General features: G+C 37.8%; 1 protein-coding gene across 5 annotated transcripts in view; it reads right to left on the bottom strand.

Annotated features, from left to right (window-relative positions):
* Nucleotides 1-8,513: 8,513 nt before the first annotated feature.
* Nucleotides 8,514-21,471, bottom strand: part of CDH11 (cadherin 11) — a 172,050-nt gene continuing 159,092 nt past the window's right edge. For all 5 annotated transcript variants that reach the window (XM_058155072.1, XM_058155075.1, XM_058155074.1 and 2 more), the window contains 2 exons: nt 11,063-11,314; nt 8,514-9,886 (listed from right to left, as the gene is read on the bottom strand). In XM_058155072.1, coding sequence (XP_058011055.1) covers nt 9,390-9,886; nt 11,063-11,314 — 749 coding nt within the window. In that variant the 3' untranslated portion in view covers nt 8,514-9,389. The remainder of the gene's footprint in view (nt 9,887-11,062; nt 11,315-21,471) is intronic.

The raw sequence follows: 21,471 nt of genomic DNA, 5'->3' as shown, positions 1-21,471 counted from the left end.
TTTCACAGCCCTCTTTTTGACTCATGCAGTATACAGGTCCTCAATGGGAGGCAGGTTGGTAGCAATTGTTTTTTCTGCAGTTCTAATTATTCTCTGAAGTCTGTGTCTGTCTTGTTGGGTTGCAGAACCAAACCAAACAGTTATAGAAGTGCAGATGACAGACTCAATAATTCCTCTGTAGAACTGTGTCAACAGCTCCTTGGGCAGTTTTATCTTTCTGAGTTGGTGCAGAAAGAACATTCTTTTTTGTGCTTTTTTGATGACATTTTTGATGTTAGCTGTCCGTTTTAGATCTTGCGATATGGTAGAACCTAGAAATTTGAAGGTCTCTACTGTTGATACTGTGTTGTTTAGTATTGCAAGAGGTGGAAGTATGGAAGGGTTTCTCCTAAAGTCTATCACCATTTCTACAGTTTTGAGTGTGTTCAGTTCCAGTTTGTTCCAGTCACACCACGAGGTTAGTTGTTCAAACTCCCATCTGTATGCGGATTCATCATTGTCTCGAATGAGACCAATCACTGTTGTGTCATCTGCAAACTTCAGTAGTTTAACAGATGGATCGTTAGAGATGCAGTTATTGGTATACAGAGAGAAGAGAAGTGGGGAGAGCACACAACCTTTGGGGGCCCCTATGCTAATTGTACAGGTGTCTGATGTGATTCTGCTTAGCTTCACCTGCTGCTTCCTGTTTTTTAGAAAGCTTATGAGCCACTTACAAGTGTTTTATAGCTTATGATACGGCCTTGGTAAAAATATGTAATTTAAATCAATGAAGACACCCATTGACTCACAACAGATAACAACCCAGCTCCTTGGGCCAACTGGTATAAAATCACATTCATTAAAGATGGATATTGTGTTAGCAGAAGGCCTTTGAGCATCCCTTTGCAATTTGCACCTACCTCAAGCCACCCACACTGGGAAGAGAAAAAAAAATGCATATTGTCAAAATAAAAACTGCCAATCTGAGTTAAGAGGAAGAGAGTCATATGGCAGAGCGCTATTTGCAATCATTGTATTAACAGAAGCAATGACCTTTACATACTCCAAAGGAAGCCATATGGGACAGTTTGTCAAGCAAAACCCTTTAATCATTTCTAACATGGGAGGAATATGTAATTCCAGAGTCAGCCTTGGAACAAAACTCGAACAAGGAAGCTAAGTGTCAACTCCTCTCCTTTCCGGCCTTAAAAGAGCCACCAAGATTTTTTGGAGATATCCAAGCGTTAGCATTTTCCAGGTTTCTGTTTTGAACAAAATGTTCATCTAAAATGTTGGCCTATTGGTGCTCAAGGATGGGAAACAGATGGTCGGCAGTCAGTTCCATCAAGAATCTAAATTAAACCCATTGGATGGTTCTTACTTGAATTAATGAAAGTTGAATAATATACACTGGCAGCCAGTGAAGTTCTTATGATTTTGGCAGTATAAAACGGCAGTGTGTTAAGTCTGCATATGGCCAGCCACATCTTTGGTACATGTCCATTGACTACAATAGATGAATTCAGAGATGAATTTGGCCTCTTGAAGCTCATAATGTTTTCTTTTCTTTTTCACTTGGCCCTCAATTTTTCCAGTGTTTCATTTTAAGAGGACACAGCCTGCTTCAGCTGAGTAAATTGCTCAGATGTTGACACCAGCTTTTAAAAAAGATTTCTGGAGTGGCTTATAATATAAATTGTATGCATTTCATTGTTCATTGTGTGATGTTTTGATACACCAAGTAGAGAATATCTTATGTGTAGTCCATAGTCACTATTGGGGAGGAAAGCTATGGCAAACCTAGACAGCATACTAAAAAGCAGAGACATCACCCTGCCAACAAAAGTGCATATAGTCAAAGCTATGGTTTTTCCAGTTGCAATTTATGGTTGTAAAAGTTGAACCATAAGGAAGGCTGAGCACCAAAGAATTGAGGCCTTTGAACTATGGTGCTGAAGAAAACTCCCTTGGACTGCAAGGCAATCAAACCAGTCAGTCCTAGAGGAGATCAACCCTGACTGCTCTTTAGAAGGCCAGATCCTGAAGATGAAACTCAAAGACTTTGGCCACCTCATGAGAAGGAAGGATTCCCTGGAGAAGATCCTAATGCTGGGAAGGATTGAGGGCAGAAGAAGAAGGGGATGACAGAGAACGAGGTGGCTAGATGGAGTCACCGAAGCAGTCGGCGTGACCTTAAATGGTCTCCGAGGGATGGTAGAGGACAGGAAGGCCTGGAGGAATGCTGGCTATGGGGTCACAATGGGTCGGACTTGACTTTGCAACTAACAACAATAGTCACTAAAAGTATTTACATACAAAGAGAACTAATTCTGTGGTGTTGTTCGTACATATGTGTGCTTAGTGATAGTTTTGAAGAAGAAAAATTGTTTTGTTTTTTTTTATTACTTTTTTTATTACTTTTTTTACAACAAACAAACAAAAAGAAAATACATTATTACACCCTTGTGCTATACATAAAAGGAAGATTTGGGTCTTCGGATATATCCTCATGATTGCCAAAATCCACGTTCTCGAGGTACAGGTACTGAAGCATCCAATGTTCCAAGCGCAAAGTCCACAAATGGTTTCCAAGTCTTCCAGAAAATATCTTCTTTATACTTTAAAAATTTATTCTTTAAAAAAAAAAGAAAAAAAAGAAAAAGAAAAATTGTTACAAAGAATTCTAAGCTGATTCATCAAATCTAGCTTGCACAATGTAGCTAATTCCTATGAATTCAGGAAACAATTTGTGGTTTGGATTGTGTAAAAGTCAGCTGGTTTCCATCAATGAGTGAATATTTAATCCTCTGAAAGCAAATAGCAGTATAACGTCAAAAGTGAGATGGGCAGAATATAAACTGAATAAATAAAAAACAGCAAACATTTATTTGCAATCCTATTGCAGCAAATACATTTTATTTCTCATAGGTTTTATGTATCATATTATTAATGTTATTAGGAACTACTCTTGCACCAAAATTTAGATGTGATTAGGAAATAATTAGAAAAGCCCAAATGATATCAAAATCAATGGAATCGCTACCTAGAAAACAAACACTTATATCTAGTGTAAGCCGCCCTGAGTCTTTGGAGAAGGGCGGGATATAAATGCAAATAAAATAAAAAATAAATAAAAATAAATCTAGCTTCCATTTTAATTTTTCACTTTCCTCATCTTCTGGTAAAAAATGGCTGATTTTATCACAATTATCTGTTTCTCAGAATTTTCACATAGAAGTTTGGCCCTTGTTTGCATTCACAGTGCAGAAAATGAAAATAATATGCACCAAGTGTGCAGTACAAGAATTCATATGCATTCTGAAAATAATATGCACCAAGTGTGCAGTACAAGAATTCATATGCATTCTGTAAAGACACTAATCAACAGGCATTTAACCAATCTAGACCACATATCTACCATTAGAGTTTTCTAATGTCTGCCAATACCTAGGATCTTCTGAAATTCGGTATTGGTGTGAACATCCCTAACCTAGATAGCTTTGAATCTTAAACAAAAATGATCTACGGCAGCAAAAAAGCCTAATTGTAACATACTCTGAAGGTGCACTAAAGTGATGTATGGGTTCAGATTAGAGATACCAAAGAAATATTCCACTGATGGATTTGAGGCAATTGTATAAAAAAAGTGTAATAGTAAATTTCATTTAAATACAGAGCGATAAGAATTTTTTAAAAATACGTTTTAGCTTTAATCCCTGCAATTAATGACTGGCTGAAAAACTTACGGAATTAGCAGAGATGGCTAAATTCAGTGCCCCAATCAAAGAAAAATATACAGCAAACTTGGTCTCCACTTGGAAACCACTTCTGGACTTTGTGCTTGGGGTGGAAAAAAAACGCAACTTTGACTTTGGGTTTTGCTGATTAGATAGGTTTATTGTTATATAAATGGCTAGTATATATTACTATGTAAAAGCAAAAAGATGAGGCTGATATGTTATTATCTTATTCTACTGCACTAAAAAGAGTCAGAAGTCATTGCTTTTCCTTCCTTTTTCTCTTTTATCCTACCCTACATGTTTTCTTCTTCCCTTTTCCTCCCTACTTTCCCACCATTTTCATTTTTCTTTGCATTTTATATTTTATAAGCTAATTAAAAAAATGGAACTAAAATTACGTTGTATTTTTATACAGTGTATTTTTATAATGGTGGGAAGGTGAGAAGAGTAATGTTAGGAAAGATTGCACTTTACAGAAAACTATTTTTGTAAAAAAAAACAAAAAACTATCTTTTCATGGAAAATAATTCAAACATTAAGGGAGTTTATAAGTGAAAGCAAATGTCATCTTACTCATGAACCTTTCAAAAAAAAAATCCTAGGATATTAAAAAAAAAACTTATGGGTTGTAATGATGTACTGTAATAATGACACTAAAACACCTTAAATTTCTACCAAATTCATCTGCAAATCAAAGATCTAATTTTAAATTTGGGGGGGGGAGTGTAAATATTAACAGTGTACTTTTTAATTCAGTGCAATCTCTTACATGCCTACCAAAGTAAGTCCCTAATCTCAAGATCTATCGATCTATCTATCTATCTATCTATCTATCTATCTATCTATCTATCTATCTATCTATCTATCTATCTATCTATCTATCTATCTATCTATCTATTTGTGTCACACAAATGGTTTCTAAATGATGACATGATTTGTTCCATTTCATGTTGTTTCTCTTACAAACTAGGTATGTATACCACAGGTTTGCTGCTTAATGTGATATAATGTATACACGTAGCTAGTTAAGCTTGACTAGGTGGGTCAGTGGCTAAGTAAGACACTGAGCTTGTCGATCAGAAAGGTCAACAGTTCGGTGGTTCAAATCCCTGGTACAGGTCTCCTGCGTGAGCAAGGGGTTTGGACTAGATGACCTCCAAGATCCCTTCCATCTCTGTTACTTGTTATTATTACTCAGTAATCTATAGTTAGGCTAACTGTGATCTCCTCTAGTATGTCAATCTAACTATGAAGGTTGTAAAATTTCAACCAATGAATGCATTATTTTCTACATCAAAGTGTTTGGAAACCTATGTAGTTTCTGCTTCCTCTCGGACATATATATTTTTTTCCTAATTTAGATTTTATTTCTTTCCTTCGTAGCTGGTATGCTATGTCTTTAGATCCCTGATTCCTTTGTTTATTAATGGGATCAGTCCTGGCCTTTTTTGGGTTTCTCCCATGCTCTCTTCATTTGGTTGTAAAGCATCTGGTTTCCTGGACCATTTTGAGATATCCTTCACATAAGAGCTGGGAGACCTTCATTTGGATGTAGTCAGCATGTATCTTAAGTGGTGAAAAAGAGCTGCTTATAAATAATGCAGCCTATGAACGTTGCTTCCGTTTCTGCCCAATTATGTGATATGATGTGACAAAAGAGCTAAGCTTTATAAAAAGGGGGACATGGATGGAGAAAGGTGCAGAAACATTGTGCTAATGAATGTCTTTTAGGTCTTTGTCAATACAACGTTCTGGAAAAAAACCTAAGAACCTTTTTTTCTTTCTTTTCTGGTGTTCTCCCATTGCTGGAAAATAATGTCCTTTCCTGCTTGATGTCTTTTTAATACAATGAGTAATTGGAGGCCAAATTCCAAAAGATTTCAATTTAGGATGATGCAAAATGTTTAGCCGTGCGTTATACATTGACAAAAGTGAAGTCCTTCTTTCAATTGGAATGATTCTTCTTTGGAATTCACTATAAAAATGTGAACAGAAGACCATTAGTTAAACAATTTTGTTTTTTTTAAATAAAAGACAAATTCATGGAGAATAGGCTAATAATATTATTCATAATTATAATTTTAAGCATTATTAATAATAATTCAGTGGTCCCAGGTTGAAGTAATATTTCTCAAGATATTTTAATGAGGAATTTTTCCCCTCTGGAATTCCAAAGGTTTCTGTTTTTCTTGTTCCTTTCGAAAAATAAAAATAATTGCAATTCATTGATTGAAGTTACAACATTTTTCACCCTCTCCTGATAAGAGCCATGCCTCCTGTTATATAGTAGTTCTCAACCTATAACTGGTCATTTTGCAAGAATTCAAAGATATGATAAACGGTAAGGGTAAAGGTTCCCCTTGCAGATATGTGCTAGTCGTTCCTGACTCTAGGGGTGGTGTTCATCTCCATTTCAAAGCTGAAGAGCCAGCGCTGTCCGAAGACGTCTCCGTGGTCATGTAGCTGGCATGACTAAATGCCAAAAGTGCATGGAAAGCTGTTATCTTCCCACCAAATGTGGTTCCTATTTTTCTAGTTGCATTTTTATGTGCTTTCGAACTGCTAGGTTGGCAGAAGCTGGGACAAGTAAGGGGAGCTCACCCCGTTACATGGCTCTAGGGATTCTAACCACTGAACTGCTGACCTTTCAATTGACAAGCTCAGCGACTTAGCCACTGAGCAATTGCATCCCCTAAAGATACGATACTTCCTCTCAAAGGCTACTTCTGATGCACATTTGAAGTCCTGACAGCTCGCGGTCTTTATGTTTACATAAGGAAGAAGACAAAATAATCCTAATTTAATAAATAAGGTTTCTGTAATTATGTGTGTGTGTGTGTGTGTGTGTGTAGATCTTTGGTTATTTGGGTTAAAAGGAAGAAATAACTGCGATCATACATTGCTCCTAGAAGCACGAAGCTGAAAACTCCAGCCTGAAGATGACGAATGAGACTTCGTTGAAACGTCGCCAAGACACTTCCAATTTTACACGGGAGAAAACCCGAATAACCAAAGACCTACATACAAACACCCGCGAAAACCTCAGAAAACACACAAACACACACAAACACAAACACACACAAACACACAAACACACACACACACACACACACACACACACATATATATTCTGAGGTTTTCGCGTGTGTTTGTATGTAGGTCTTTGGTTATTCGGGTTTTCTCCCATGTAAAATTGGAAGTGTTTTGGCGACGTTTCAACGAAGTCTCATTCGTCATCTTCAGGCTTCAGCTTCGTGCTTCTGGGAGCAATGTGTGACTGCAGCTGTTTCTTCCTTTTTAACTGCTAGTGGGGGTTCCAGAAGCACGAAGCTGAAGCCTGAAGATGACAAATGAGACTTCGTCGAAATGTCGCCAAGACACTTCCAATTTTACACGGGAGAAAACCCGAATAACCAAAGACCTACATATATATATAACTTGGGCGTCCTCCTGGATGAACGGCTGTCTTTTGAAGATCATTTGACGGCCGTCTCCAGGAGAGCTTTCTACCAGGTTCGCCTGTTGCGCCAGTTGCGCCCCTTTCTAGACCGGGATGCCCTATGCACGGTCACTCACGCCCTCGTGACGTCTCGTCTGGATTACTGCAATGCTCTCTACATGGGGCTCCCCTTGAAGGGCATCCGGAGGCTTCAGTTAGTTCAGAATGCGGCTGCGCGGGTGATAGAGGGAGCCCCTCGTGGCTCCCGTGTGACACCTATCCTGCCCAGACTGCACTGGCTACCTGTGGCCTTCCGGGTGCGCTTCAAGGTTTTGGTAACCATCTTTAAAGCGCTCCATGGCATAGGGCTGGGTTACTTACGGGACTGCCTACTGCTACCGAATACCTCTCACCGACCTGTGTGCTCTCACAGAGAGGGACTCCTCAGGGTGCCGTCAGCTAGGCAGTGTCGTCTGGCGACACCCAGGGGAAGGGCCTTCTCTGTGGGGGCTCCCACCCTCTGGAACGAACTCCCCCTAGGACTTCGTCAACTTCCGGACCTCCGAACCTTCCGTCGCGAGCTTAAAACACATTTATTCATCTGTGCAGGACTGGATTAGATTTTAAATTTATATTGGTTTTAAATGGGTTTTATTATTTATATTGTTTTTTAATAATTTGGCCTTGTAGAATAAGTTTTTTAATTGTTATTTTAGTCTGTATTTATATGTGCTTTTTACTTGCCTGTGAACCGCCCTGAGTCCCTTGGGAGATAGGGCGGTATATAAATGTGATTAATAAATATAAATATATATATATAAATATATATATATATATATATATATATATATATATATATATATATATATATATATATATATATATATATACATATATACATATATATACACATATATACATATATATATATACACACACACATATACAGACTTACATACATACATACATACATACATACATACATACATACATACATACATACATTATCTCAGTGGCATTCCTAATTGAGATGTAGATGAAGGGAACTCTATGGTTTTATTGTTTCCTGAAAGGCCAGAAACCTTTTTGATCCAACAACAATCTAGGGTACTATAAGATTGAACTGAAAAACTTCCTAGTGCCTGTCAAATATCTTCCAATTGAATATAGTTGTTACCAGTATTTCTTTAAATACAAGAACTTGCCTAACACATTAAATAAGTCCACACAACCCAGAAATAAATAGGGTTTTAAAAGACAGATGTGCTAGTTCAAAATATTGTTGTAGTACATTTTAATTTAAAAAAAAATAAATATTCCCTTTTTCCATGTTTAAGAAGTGGAGCAAGTAGTAAAAAAGAATCTTTTATTTCAAAGTCTGCTTCGTATATTGAAGCACATATTAAAGCAACAGTACAATGTTCATAAAATATAAGTGTGATGTAACATTTCTTACATGTCAGAATACTGATATTTGTATGTATACTAAAAATAAGAACTTTAAAATTGTACAAATAGATACATTTAAAAATGACATAGAAATAGGGCTTCTCCCACTGCAACAAGACAGAGTTTTATATCTGGCACGTATTAGATTAAGATGAAAGTATAAGCAAAAAGATTTACAAGAGTCAGCAGAAACAAGTTGGATGCTCAAGAGACATTATACTTGTACATTGTCCTGTACATATATCATATGTGTTTAAGCTGGCTGAATATTATATGTTTCAAGTTTAAAAATGCACTACGTAGGGAGTGTCCATAGTTTAAGGCGAAATTACAGCTCAGAACTGTTATCTTTTTTTTTTTTTTTCTAATTTGTGGAAGCTTCTTTGACATAAAATATTTAACTGTTCAGAGTACATAAAAAGACTGCCCCTCAGTTCTAAGATGGCATTTAGAATTTCCTTTCACTTAAATATGTTTTAATCATCATTATTATTTTTTTTAAATCAAAGATCATTTCCCCTTTCTAGCAAAGTTGAGACCCAACTCCCATCTTGGCCTCTTTTGTTTTTCCATGAAAAGGTACTTCACAGTATTTCCTGTCCGTTTTTTTTTCCATCAAAGAACCCCCTCCCCATCAAACCTAAATGCTGAATATGAACTTTTCTTCACTTTTTGTTTAAAAAATACCTGCTTACATTTCCTCTGAATATTTTTTTTTCCATTATTATTTTTTTAGCACATTAGACACAGTTCTTAAGGCCAAATTGAGAACTTTATTGTTAAGAGTCATCTTCAAAAGTGTCTTTGGAGCCGTATAAATCTGCTAGTTTCTTAAAACGAGGTCCCCAGTTTTGTAGATAGTCATAATCTAGATCAGAATCCGTGGTTGCCGATTCTAATGAGCTCAACGAACCGGCTATGGATCCTCTCCCTTCATAGCCGTAGATCTGGATGGAATCATAAGGAGGAGCCGTGGGGTCGTTATCTGCTTCTTGTATTCTTGTGTTGATAAAATCATCCACATCAACGCTGTTGGGAGCAGGCCGAAGCCCAGGTCGTGGCATATACTGGTACTCTGGCTTGATGTCTTTGCGAGGGATAAATCCATTGATACCATCTGGATTTTGCAAAGTAGCGATGTCGAACGCTTCGGTGTCTTCTTCCCCACCACCTTCATCATCGTAAGTGATGATGTTCTCTCGTACGTCTTCTTCTTCAAAAACAATGAGAGGTTCTTTCTTTTGTCGTTTTAGGGTTACAAAGAGCACAACGATCACTGAGGAAAAGACAAAATATTTTTTTTTAAAAAGAAAAACAAGCAATGACTCATGCAAAAGTCCTAGATTTGAAAATAAAAGTGTAAGCTACGGTATATTGAATTTCTGTAATGAAATGAAATGATAGGAGGAAAAAAACCACAAAAAACTATATTTAATAATGCAATGCCCCTCCCCCGCCTATTAGAATATTAGATATCAGGGCTGTAATCTAGAATAAGTTACAGCCTGTATTTTAGAACTTCTTTCTTCAAAAGGGAAGTGTGGATTGAGAGAGAACCTGGATGTCATTTGAAATGGTATAGGACAGGAGCCTTCAAACTTTAAGGCTTGTGGATTTCAACTCCCAGCATTCCAGAGGTGAAATTCAGCAGGTTCTGGAGAACTGATAGTGGAAAATTTGAGTAGTTCAGAGAACCGGCAAATACCACCTCTGGCTGGCCCCTCTGGCTGGCCCTAGAGTGGGGAAGGAATGGAGATTTTGCAATATCCTTCCCCTGCCACACCCACCAAGCCATGCCCATAGAACCAGTAGGGGAAAAAATTGAATTTCAACCCTGCAGCATTCCCTGTCCAGCATGGATGGCTGAGAAATTCTGGGAATTGAAGTCCACAAGTCTTAAAGATGCCAAGTTTGGAAACCCTTGGTGTAAGAATGGCCTGGCCTGGCCTGGCCTGGCCTGGCCTGGAATAGAATAGAATAGAATAGAATAGAATAGAATAGAATAGAATAGAATAGAATAGAATAGAATAGAATTCTTTATTGGCCAAGTGTGATTGGACACACAAGGAATTGGTCTTGGTACATACGCTCTTGGTGTACATAAAAGAAAAGATACATTCATCAAGAATAGGGAAACAGTCAATATAAATCTTAAGGATACCAGCAACAAGGTTACAGTCATACAGTCATAAGTGGAAGGAGATGGGTGATAGGAACGATGAGAAGATTAATAGTAATGCAGATTTAATAACTAGTTTGACAGTGTTGAGGGAATTATTTGTTTAGCAGAGTCCATATCACATATAGTTTGGGAGACTCTTAGCTTCTCCCAATGGGGGAAAAAAAAAGAGTCTTAGAAAATTGCTATTGATCTTAGATCATAGTCCAAAGAGGGGAGAATAGGCAAGGTAAAGTGTTTGGGAGGTAGAGGAAGCACTTAAAATGCCCTTACCTAACAATATCACAATGCAAGCCAGGATTGCTATTAAAGCTCCAGTGCTTAATCCAGCATTGAGGATATAGGCTTCTAGGTTGCAGGAGATCACACCACCATTCCCATCACAACTGCAAACTCGAATCGGAAGCATGTTGGTGCTGCTTTGAGGAGGGTTCCCACCGTCGCTTATCACGATAGGCAGGACATAGGAATCTTGCACTTGTCGGCTGAAGCTTGTGCGTTTTGCATAAACGCTTGCAGAGTTATCTGTTTTAAATAAAAGAATAGCATCATTTGCCTTTCAGTATTAAAGCCTTTCCCCCCCCAAAAATAACAACAACATGGAATTCCCTGTCTTCCTACACTTACTCAACTGGTTTGTCTCTTCCTCCTGAACACAAATATTTTTTTCAGAAGGACATATTTTTAAATGTGCTTGTTAGAATTGAAGGTACTATTGGAAAGGGCATACGTTGTCTGAAGATATGGTTTATCCACACACTGTCCTGCTTTGCAAAAATACCGTTAACGAAGCGCCTCATTGAAAGGAGTTTCTATGTAATGTGGTAGTCTTATGAGGTGATCCAGGCAAAAAAACCCATCCAAAAGTATGAACTCAACCTTTATTTACATTCTTATCCCATTTGTGGTTGTAAGTTGACAACTACCCATAAAGCAATGTTCTCTGTACTAGGTATGTAGATTCCTTCCTTCCTTAAACCCGCAGCGATCAGAATTCCATGAAAGATATATATTCTATGCTTTGCAAACCCAACTCTTATTTTGCCCATCTATTCCTTTTTTTATACATGTTCAGCATGTATTATTGTTACTACACAAACATACAATGGAAAGTCCATTTTATATCAGCCAAAATTTAAAAAAAAATGAAAACAAAATACCGGTATTTCCCAAGATTAGCACACATTGTAAACTCTTGATACTTTGAAAACCCTGAACGGACATAATGATCAGTAAATGATAATTTAGTGAGATTGCCAGCTGTTAAAAATGATGGTGGTCTAAAGACGCTTTCTTCATGGGCGTTACCATAAAGGAAATGACCAGAAAGCATTTCTGGACAGTTTCAGGCATTCTTTTTGTGTTAAGTAGTGTTCCATTGCAGCGGGGGTCTCCAAACTTGGCAACTAAGACTTGTGGGCTTCAACTCCCTCAGCCAGCCAAACTTGCCAAGTTCTACATAGAACATCGAACTGCTTCACTCTTGATCAACTTTTAAAAGTTATGGGAGACTTGAGTTATTCTGGAGGGTCTTTGGAACACAATACCTCTTTGTGTGCTTTATGCTTTTAGTTTTCTTTTTGTTGCTGCTTATTATTTTGGGTTTCTATTGAATTTGGAAACCTGAAGTCCATTAAATCTCAAGATTTTTTTTTAAAGACTCAGTCAATTCATCTCATACGGTGTCAAGTTCAGGATGTTATTTTATTTCATTTGCTTTGTTTATTCAGTTGGATATATTCAGATAGTGTCTATAATTTGGAAGCAGACTAGCATGGAAGTTGCAAAAAAAAAAAGGGGGGGAGGGAGAAATCTGGAAGATGGTTGTAACAAATCACTTCCATACTATGGCCAAGAAAACATGGTAGGGCCATGTTTGTGCCAAAAGCGAAGCTTACTTCAAATAAGACTTCACTTTATGAGAAGTAGTAGAAAATGATAACAGCTTATATGCTCCTTCTCAATGGAACTATAAACCTAGACAAATTTAGTTGCCAACATTTTCTTCCACTATATTTCCTGGGTATTGTTTTTGGCAGATATTTTGCTGTTTAAGCACATTAAAAAAATGGCAGATATTCAGACATAATGTCACCAGGCAGACCTCCAAAAACACCAGGCCAAAAACTAAATTTAGTTCAGTGCAGAAATTTCTAACGCTATCATTTCCTATGATTTTACTTACTGTTTTAAAACTGGGTGAGCTAGCCAAACCCTACTGTATATTTTTCTATCCTGTATCTGCGATTATAATTAGATGTGATAATTCTACAGTGCCGGGCTAGTATTAAATATGTTCATATTCTCTGTCTAAAAGGATTCAGCTAAGACTATATGTCTAGTTGTGTGTGTTAAACTGGCCACTCTAGGAGCAAGCTGTCATTAAAGTAACACAAGGCTATAATCCTAAATGCATTTATCTGGAAGTCCCATGGAGCTCAGTAGGAGCTACTTCTAGGTAAATATAATTGACACTGTGTGGTCTGTCTTGCAAAGTATTTTAAGCTCTAAAGCACAGGAGGGACTAAGCACTACCTGAAATTAGTACCTGAAACTTTGTACCAGTGGAGTTTCCTGGATCCAAAGAAGGTACCTTACACAACAAGAGATTTTCTTACAGCAAGCAGTTAACTCTGAGGATCAAATTCCCCTGAGAGATGATCTGCAAAAGGACACTGAAAAGTGACCGGCTAGCATCAAAAATTGGATACACATGTTATGTCATTCTCAAACCACCACCACCCCATTCCTACTTTACACTTCAGATGATACCTTCTCTTTCTCTTCCATGCAGCAGGCAGGAATGGGATAGAGATCTGAAATGGTCACTCATTAGAGTTTTTGCATTCAAACCAAGGACTATGGGCAGTTCAATTAAGGAACCTAGGTGATACTGCAACGAAACCTTAACAACCTTCCTGAGATGATTTTCCTCCTGCAGGTCTAACTGTCTGCAGAATAAAAACCATCACATGTAGTTATGCATGCACTGGCTTCTATGTCAACTAGGCTTCTGCTGTTGTGGTCTGCCAGCAGCCTGCAGAGCTGGCAAAGGAATCAGACAGTGAGGAGGCTGGGGAGGACAATGGGCCAGTCCTGGAGTCAGGGAAAGGCCCAGACAAGGGCTCTGCATCGGAGGCAGAGATGGGGCCAGGGCCATCTGGGAGCATTGTGTGGGCTCCAGAGCCTCCACAAGGCTTAAAAGAGCAGCAACTGTTGGGTTCTTTGTGGAAAAGCAACGTTGATTCCATTGCTTCTTGTCAGGGTCTCTTGAACTTTGTGGGGTTTTTGCCAAGAAAAGCCTTTGGCAGGTTGCCAAAGACAACAAAAGTTGGTGATAAGGCTGAAGGACTGTTTATGAAGAATGTGTTTTGGACTAAGCTGAGAATAAATTAATTCTCAGCTGTTTTAATAAAATATGTTTGTTCAGGACTAATTGTGTTTGGTAATCACTACTTGGGCCTCGGTCACAACATCTGCATTATGAAAGATTTAACTTATACAGAATAGAATACAGAATAACAGGGTTGGAAGAGACTTTGGAGATTTTCTACAGATCTTCAAGTACTCGGCTAAAGCAGGAGACCTTGTATCATTTCAGAGAACTACTCTGGTATTCTGCTCAAGCAAGAGACCCTATATCCGTGATGGCGAACCTATGGCACGCATGCCACATGGCATGCAAGCTCAGCTCCGGGCTACAGGTTGTTTCCTGCCTTTGGAGAGCCTGGGGTGGGGGATGGGGAAGGCCCGTTTTTCTCTCACACCTGGCTCCAGAGCCTCTCTAGGAATCTCTGGAGGCTGGGGACAGCAAAAAAGTCACTTCCTGTCCAACCGGAAGTTGGCAAACAGGCAGTTTTGGGCCTCCAGAAGGCCTCCGAGGTGGGTAGGTGGGGAAGGCCATTTTTGCCCTCCCCAGACTCATAGAGAGGTTCTGGAGCCAGGTGAGAGAGAAAAACGGCCCTACCAAGCCATCACGTGCCAGGAGTGGGGGGAAGGGGGGTTTGCACATGCATGCGCGGGGGCAGGGCACATAGAATTATGGCTGTGGACATCCACGTGCATGACCCCCCCTGCCTCCTGGCATGCAATGGCAAAAAGATTAGCCATCACTGCCCTATATCATAAAATCCTGGCTAGATATTCTTCAGCGTCATTTTTCCCCCCCTTACTTTAGGGTTAAAAAAAGAAAAAAAAACTTTCCTGAAAAAAGCATGGAGAATATCCCAAGAGAAGTGTTTGCATTACAGTAGCATGAGTTTTCTCTTTAGATGAAAGCAATGTATAACTGTTACCGCACACACTGCTTTGGTAAATAAAACTGGAAACTTGATGTCTGATTGGAAGTGACAGATATTCCAGTATTAGCTAAAGAATGGAAATGACTGATGCACAATCAGCTTGTTAGCTGAACCACTGAACTATCAGGTCAGGGGGGGGGAAATCACATTTACAGAGAAGTCTGCGTAGCATCTTTTTATAGAGTGCTTGTTGGAGGTTTGTATCTTTTCTTTTTCTTCCTGTCATTGGTTATGTCCATCCCCAGACTGATAGGGAAATATGCTGAACTATTCAACAAAAGAAAGCTTGAATATATTGTTTCATTGTATCTATTCTACTGATGCAATGGTGCGTTGGTACTCATTGCTAATTGGTTCCAGGAGGTGCAATGAGTACCAAACAACAATTTTTCCCATAACAAATAACATAGTGAGTCACAAGGCAGCCAACAATCACAAGTTCTGGCTTGTGCGTTAAGTACCAAACAAACACTGAGTACTGGGACAAAATTTTCACGGCCAAAATGTGTTGAGTACCAAATTAGATGAGTTTCAAATGAGTTGAGGTACTACTGTACTTGGGGGGTTTTGTTCTGCTTTTTAGTTCTTCTATTGTTATTTTCTAAAACAAAAAATGCATTATTCTAACAGAATAAGGTGAGCAATGATGCCAAGACACATTTTCAGATTTCCCCCCCCTCCTCTCTCTCCCTTTGCTTAACTCAGGCTTTCTGATATCAAACATTGACTTCTAATGTTTATTTCCAAATTCAATCAACAATTTATAACTGTTTTATAATTCTTGAACCCTCAAAATTCTGCAGCAATTTGATCGATTTGACTCAGAATGTGTTGATGCTGAGGGGAGAAAGCAAAGAAAATATTCATTTCACATAGCTGAAAATTCAAAAAAAGACTTCAAGATTTCTTTGTTTATTGGTTGCGACTCCTGTGAGTCCCTTGGACTGCAAGGTGAACAAACAAGTCAGTCCTAGAGGAGATCAACCCTGACGGCTCTTTAGAAGGCCAGATCCTGAAGATAAAACTGAAATTCTTTGGCCACCTAATGAGAAAGAAGGTCTCACTGGAGAAGAGCCAAATGCTGGGAATGACAGAGGGCAAAAGAAGAACGGGATGACAGAGAACGAGGTGGCTGGATGGAGTCACTGAAGCAGTAGGCGTGAGCTTACAGTAAATGGACTCCAGAGGATGGTAGAGAATAGGAAGGAACGTTGTCCATGGGGTCGTGATGGGTTGGACATGACTTTGCAACTAATCTATTACATCTATTTATTGTGCTTTAGACCTGCAAACTTTTTGTTTCCTTACCTTTCATTCTCCTCAGAACAACCTGGAAAACTACTTTTGGTTGTTTTATTGTCACTGAAATATTTGTTTGTGTTTGTGTGTGTGTGTGTGTGTGTGTGTGTGTGTGTGTTTTGGAAGAAGACAGAGTGAACCAAGGAAAGGTCATTGTAAATAGTTATATTTACTAGCTGCTAAACTAGAGGAGAAATACAATTCTTCGGACCAGATCTATTATCATTGATGGTAGTCATGCAGAAAGAAGAAAAGTAGCAAAGGATTTGAAGGTCAATAAAACAAGAGTTTCAATAGCCTAGAACATATACCTCATTTTTTTTAAAGTTCACAAAAGAAGGCGGCTTGATTAAATTTAAGGTCTGATTCACACAATGATTTAATCCTGTTAAAGAGTGGTCATTACTGATTTCTTCTGAGGATTTACAATTCTATTTGAATGGGTAGGCAGCTGTGTTGATAAAAGAGAATTTAGAAATGTCTTTCAAAGAAGAAAAAATTCAGAAAATTTTATGGGTGTAGCTTTTTGGCAAATCACTTATTTAATTAATGATCAAGAAATGTGAAGAGATATCAGATGTATCACTATAATAATAACCTCCAGTCTTCTTGACTTCCACACTTCCCACAACTCCCTGGAATTTTCAGTAGTGGTAATAAGAAGGAATCTAATCATTGAGAAATTGTTGGAAATCTTCTCCTTCTGCTGGACAAATTTCGAAAAGGTGTTCCTTCAATTATTATTTTTTTTTGTCCAGAAATGCGGTAGAGAATTTTCAAGGACTATTTGAACTTGGCTCTATTTGTATGTGATTTCCTATAACCAATTCTCAGATATAACCTACAGATAGAATGCAGAAGTTCTAGATTCACAATAGTCAAGATGTTGTATGGATCTTCACTCCCCCCGTCAATTAAAAATAAACCAGGGCAGCTAGATGGTAAAATGAATCTACCATTAATTATCTTCCATTGATTGGAATTATCTTCCAAACAATGAAAAACTAAAAAAAAAGTAAGTTTAATGGTTTGTTACCGAAATGATAGATATCATTGGATAACAGGGTGGGTAAGCAGTGAAACAAATTAGAAAGATGTTAGGGTTTCCTTTAGTGAAAATCTTCAATATTACCACTTCTGCTAATATTGGAAAAACCTATTTGCAAATCCCATGTTTACACATTTAATTTCTTTCCTTATCTTTTTGTCTTCAAGTATATCTACATCTGTATCTATATATATTTATCTATCCCCAAAATGTTCAATTAAAATTATGTACTAAGAAAAACTATGCTCAAGTAGAGACAAGATAGCCATATTTTAGGTAAATATCTTTAGAGATACTTTAGCTCTGGAATTCCTTCCACGAGGCAAAACATTGGAATAGTTTGCTTAAAAAAGTCTTCTAGCTTAAAAAGCCCTCCAGCTCTATGGTTTCTATGAATTGTGCTACTAAATAATTTAGGTTGCATGGCAACATATCAACATGAGGAGTTGACCTACTTTTTTCCCCTCCTATGAATTCCTGGAACTTATTTTTCCCAAAGAAAATTCTAGTAGGCAAATTACTCATGTATGAGGAAAACTGTGTTAGTCTTTGGTAGCACAAAATCAGAAGGCAACTGGAAGAATTTCCAACTGCATAAACTTTCATGAGCTGCAGCTCACGTCATCAGATATTTTCAGTGAGTTTTAGAGGCCAAATTATCAATGCTTTGAATATTTTTTTATGACATTTCCAATAAGCACTCAATCCGAAACTAAATGTCTATCGAAATTCTCAATCATCCAGGTCATGGTTGCCACAAAGGTGTTTTTTTTTTTCCAAAAGGCAACTGGACTATTTTTTTTTCCTTAAGGAAGAAGATGTTTCACTTCTTATCCCAGATGCTTCAACAGTTCTGACTGGAAGGCGGGGATGGAAGGATTAGTTGATTAATTAACTCATATCCAGTCAGAACTGATAAAGCTTCTTGGATGAGAAGTGAAATGTGTTCTTCCTCAAGGAAAAATTACCTACCTTCCTACCTACCTACATACATGCCTATCTTCTATCTATCTATCTATCTATCTATCTATCTATCTATCTATCTATCTATCTATCTATCTACCTACCTACCTACCTATTTGCCATTATCTATCTATCTATCTATCTATCTATCTATCTATCTATCTATCTATCTATCTATCTATCTATCTATCATCTGTCTCTCTGTCTGTCTGTCTGTCTGTCTGTCTGTCTGTCTATCTATCTATCTATCTATCTATCTATCTATCTATCTATCTATCTATCTATCTATCATCTATCTATCTATCTATCTATCTATCATCTATCTATCATCTATCTATCTACCTATCTATCTATCTATTTATCTATCTATCATCTTCTATCATCTATCTATTTTTCTATCTATCTATCTATCATCTGCCTTTTTTAAAAAAACCACCTTTGAGATAACTAGAAGCTAAGCTTTATCAAAGCTACCACTCTCTTATATGTATTATTTGTAGTTTCTTAATTGGGAAATGGGATGGGATTGACTGTTTAATCTGAAGCTATTGCTAGCTGAAGGTGAAATGCTTTAAATTCAAACATTTGATCTTTGAAAAGTGCAGGAAACCCATGCAACCCATTGGTCGGTGATTTTATCTGATTCGGTGTAAAACATCCTCCCATAACACTCACCAGGAAGAATGTTCAGACTGCTTCTGACAAATTTGGGACACCTATTTGATTCAGTCAGTTAATACGATGATTGAATCAATTTGGAAATGCTAACCAATAGAACCGTTGATCCAAAGTATTGAAGATTAGATTGCCTGTATGCTTAAAAAAAAATAATCTTCTGATTCAATTCAAGGATTTTGTCCGAATTGTGCATCTGATTAGGAAATTCCCTTTGGTTTGAAGAGTTTATCGAACTGACTATGAACCTCATCTCCAAATGGGACTTTAGCATAACCTTACTGATTGTTACACAGCAATTGAGAGTTGCACAATCCATTCATTGAAATTCTAGCAGATGCCTGGAGCCAAATTTGTGCTAGAAGGAGGCTAAATGGAAATGAAGAGGTGCATTGATTAGATAGATCTCTAATATCCTACTAATACTATGCATTTTCATAGTAGACAAATCATAATTTTACATTAAAATTGTCTTCGTCTTATACTCTTGGTTTCTCAGGTTGGGATTGTGCTCGATTTAGATTGCTGTACTTGCATAATAGATGGCCTCTTTAACACCTCCCAAAAATATTTGAAGTAAAACGAAAGTTTAGTATAAAGAATTTTTTTTTTTGCAAACATTAAATCAAGTAAAAAGACTGAGGTTTCAAGTTTAGTGTGGGATGAACATGTTAAAAGGCTTTTGAGCCAAATAGAAACATAAAATATAATTCACCATGTGTTTCTAGTTTCTGCCTTCAAACCACAAACTCTTCTAAAGTTGCAGAATAAATACTGCTGGATCAATGTAGCAATTGTTCGCCCGCTATACTTTCAGACTAAGTGCCTATCTTGCATCTAATGTCAACAGGGTGAATATGCTATCAATCAAATATGAACAAGAAAGAGAATCAAGAACATATCTGACATCCCCAAATGGCGAGTAGTAATAACTTTAAATAGAATAATTTTTGGCTCAAATAGAACCATTGTTTCGGTAATGGATTGGGGAGGCTCTGGAATACATTTTATAATCGGCAGGGCCTCTAGGAATGCTGTGGGTTTAAGGGTGAGGTTTATCACTATCCATGATCTTTAAGGGGGGTGGGGGTGGGAGGCGGCTTTGAAAAAATAGTACTTGGAAACCAGCTGGTTCAAAATGCATTTGAAAAAACAGCCAAGTAGTACAGTATATCATTGAGCTCTGGCTTAATTTAAAAAAAAAAGTATTACTTTTCTCTTTCAGCCCTTAAATTTTTGGGGACGGAACAGTTTCTCAGCTGCAACGCTATAACCACAAATTTGGGAGAAAGCTACACTGAATCAGGTGGAACTTATTTTGACTTGGCATGCAGAAGATTGTACGAATTGTAGAGTATTGTGATGAAATATTCCTCCATTTCAAGTGAGTTTCCATTTATGAAGGAGAAAAATGATTTAAGATGAATTGGGAAGGGGGGGTGGAGAGTTCTATTTCTAGTTTGTGATGGATTATTTTAGCACCCTAGCAAGGCTGTAGCCAACAGTTGTTCTTTTTCTTTTAAAAGAAAACTCCTAAAGTGCATTTGCAATAAAGTGAGTCACCTCTCCCTCCCTCCCTCCCCCCTCCCCCCCCTCTCATATATATATATATATATATATATATATATATATGTATGTATGTATGTATGTATGTATGTATGTATGTATGTATGTATGTAGGTCTTTGGTTATTTGGGTTTTCTCCCGCGTAAACCAAAGACCTACATACGGTTATTCTCCCGAATAACCAAAGACCTACATACAAACACCCGCGAAAACCTCAGAAAACACACACACACACACACACACACACACACACACACACACATACATACAGAGAGGGAGAGAGAGAGAGAGGTCTTGGCATATTCGGACCTTTTCCCATGTAAGGTTGAAAGTATCTTGGTGATGTTTCGACTTTTCCACACAGCCCATTACCCAGGTCGTTAAAACACAAAAGACTAATGAGCACACAACTAGGACCACACACACACAGGATGCTATGAAACAGCCAACTAATCTGCAAACACCCACTCCACCTACCAATCAAGATGCAACCACATAGCCAACCAACCTGTTTACAGCAACAAAGCCCACACTCCACACTTCCCCACCAGTATTTATAGAGAGACGGCAGCTTCGACCATGCTTTGCTCACACAAGCACAAAGCCGTAAGCACCAGCCTGAAGATGATGAGTGAGACCTCGTCGAAATGTCACCAAGATACTTTCAACCTTACATGGGAAAAGACCCAAATACACCAATACCTACATACCTATACATACACACCCCTACCTATCTACCTACCTATCATCTATCTATCTATCTATCTATCTATCTATCTATCTATCTATCTATCTATCTATCTATCCATCTATCCATCTATCCCATCATC

The sequence above is a fragment of the Ahaetulla prasina genome, chromosome 12 (assembly GCF_028640845.1).
Source record: "Ahaetulla prasina isolate Xishuangbanna chromosome 12, ASM2864084v1, whole genome shotgun sequence".
NCBI lineage: Eukaryota > Metazoa > Chordata > Lepidosauria > Squamata > Colubridae > Ahaetulla > Ahaetulla prasina.
The sequence above is the reverse complement of the archived record's forward strand: the minus strand, read 5'-3'. Positions and strand labels throughout refer to the sequence as shown.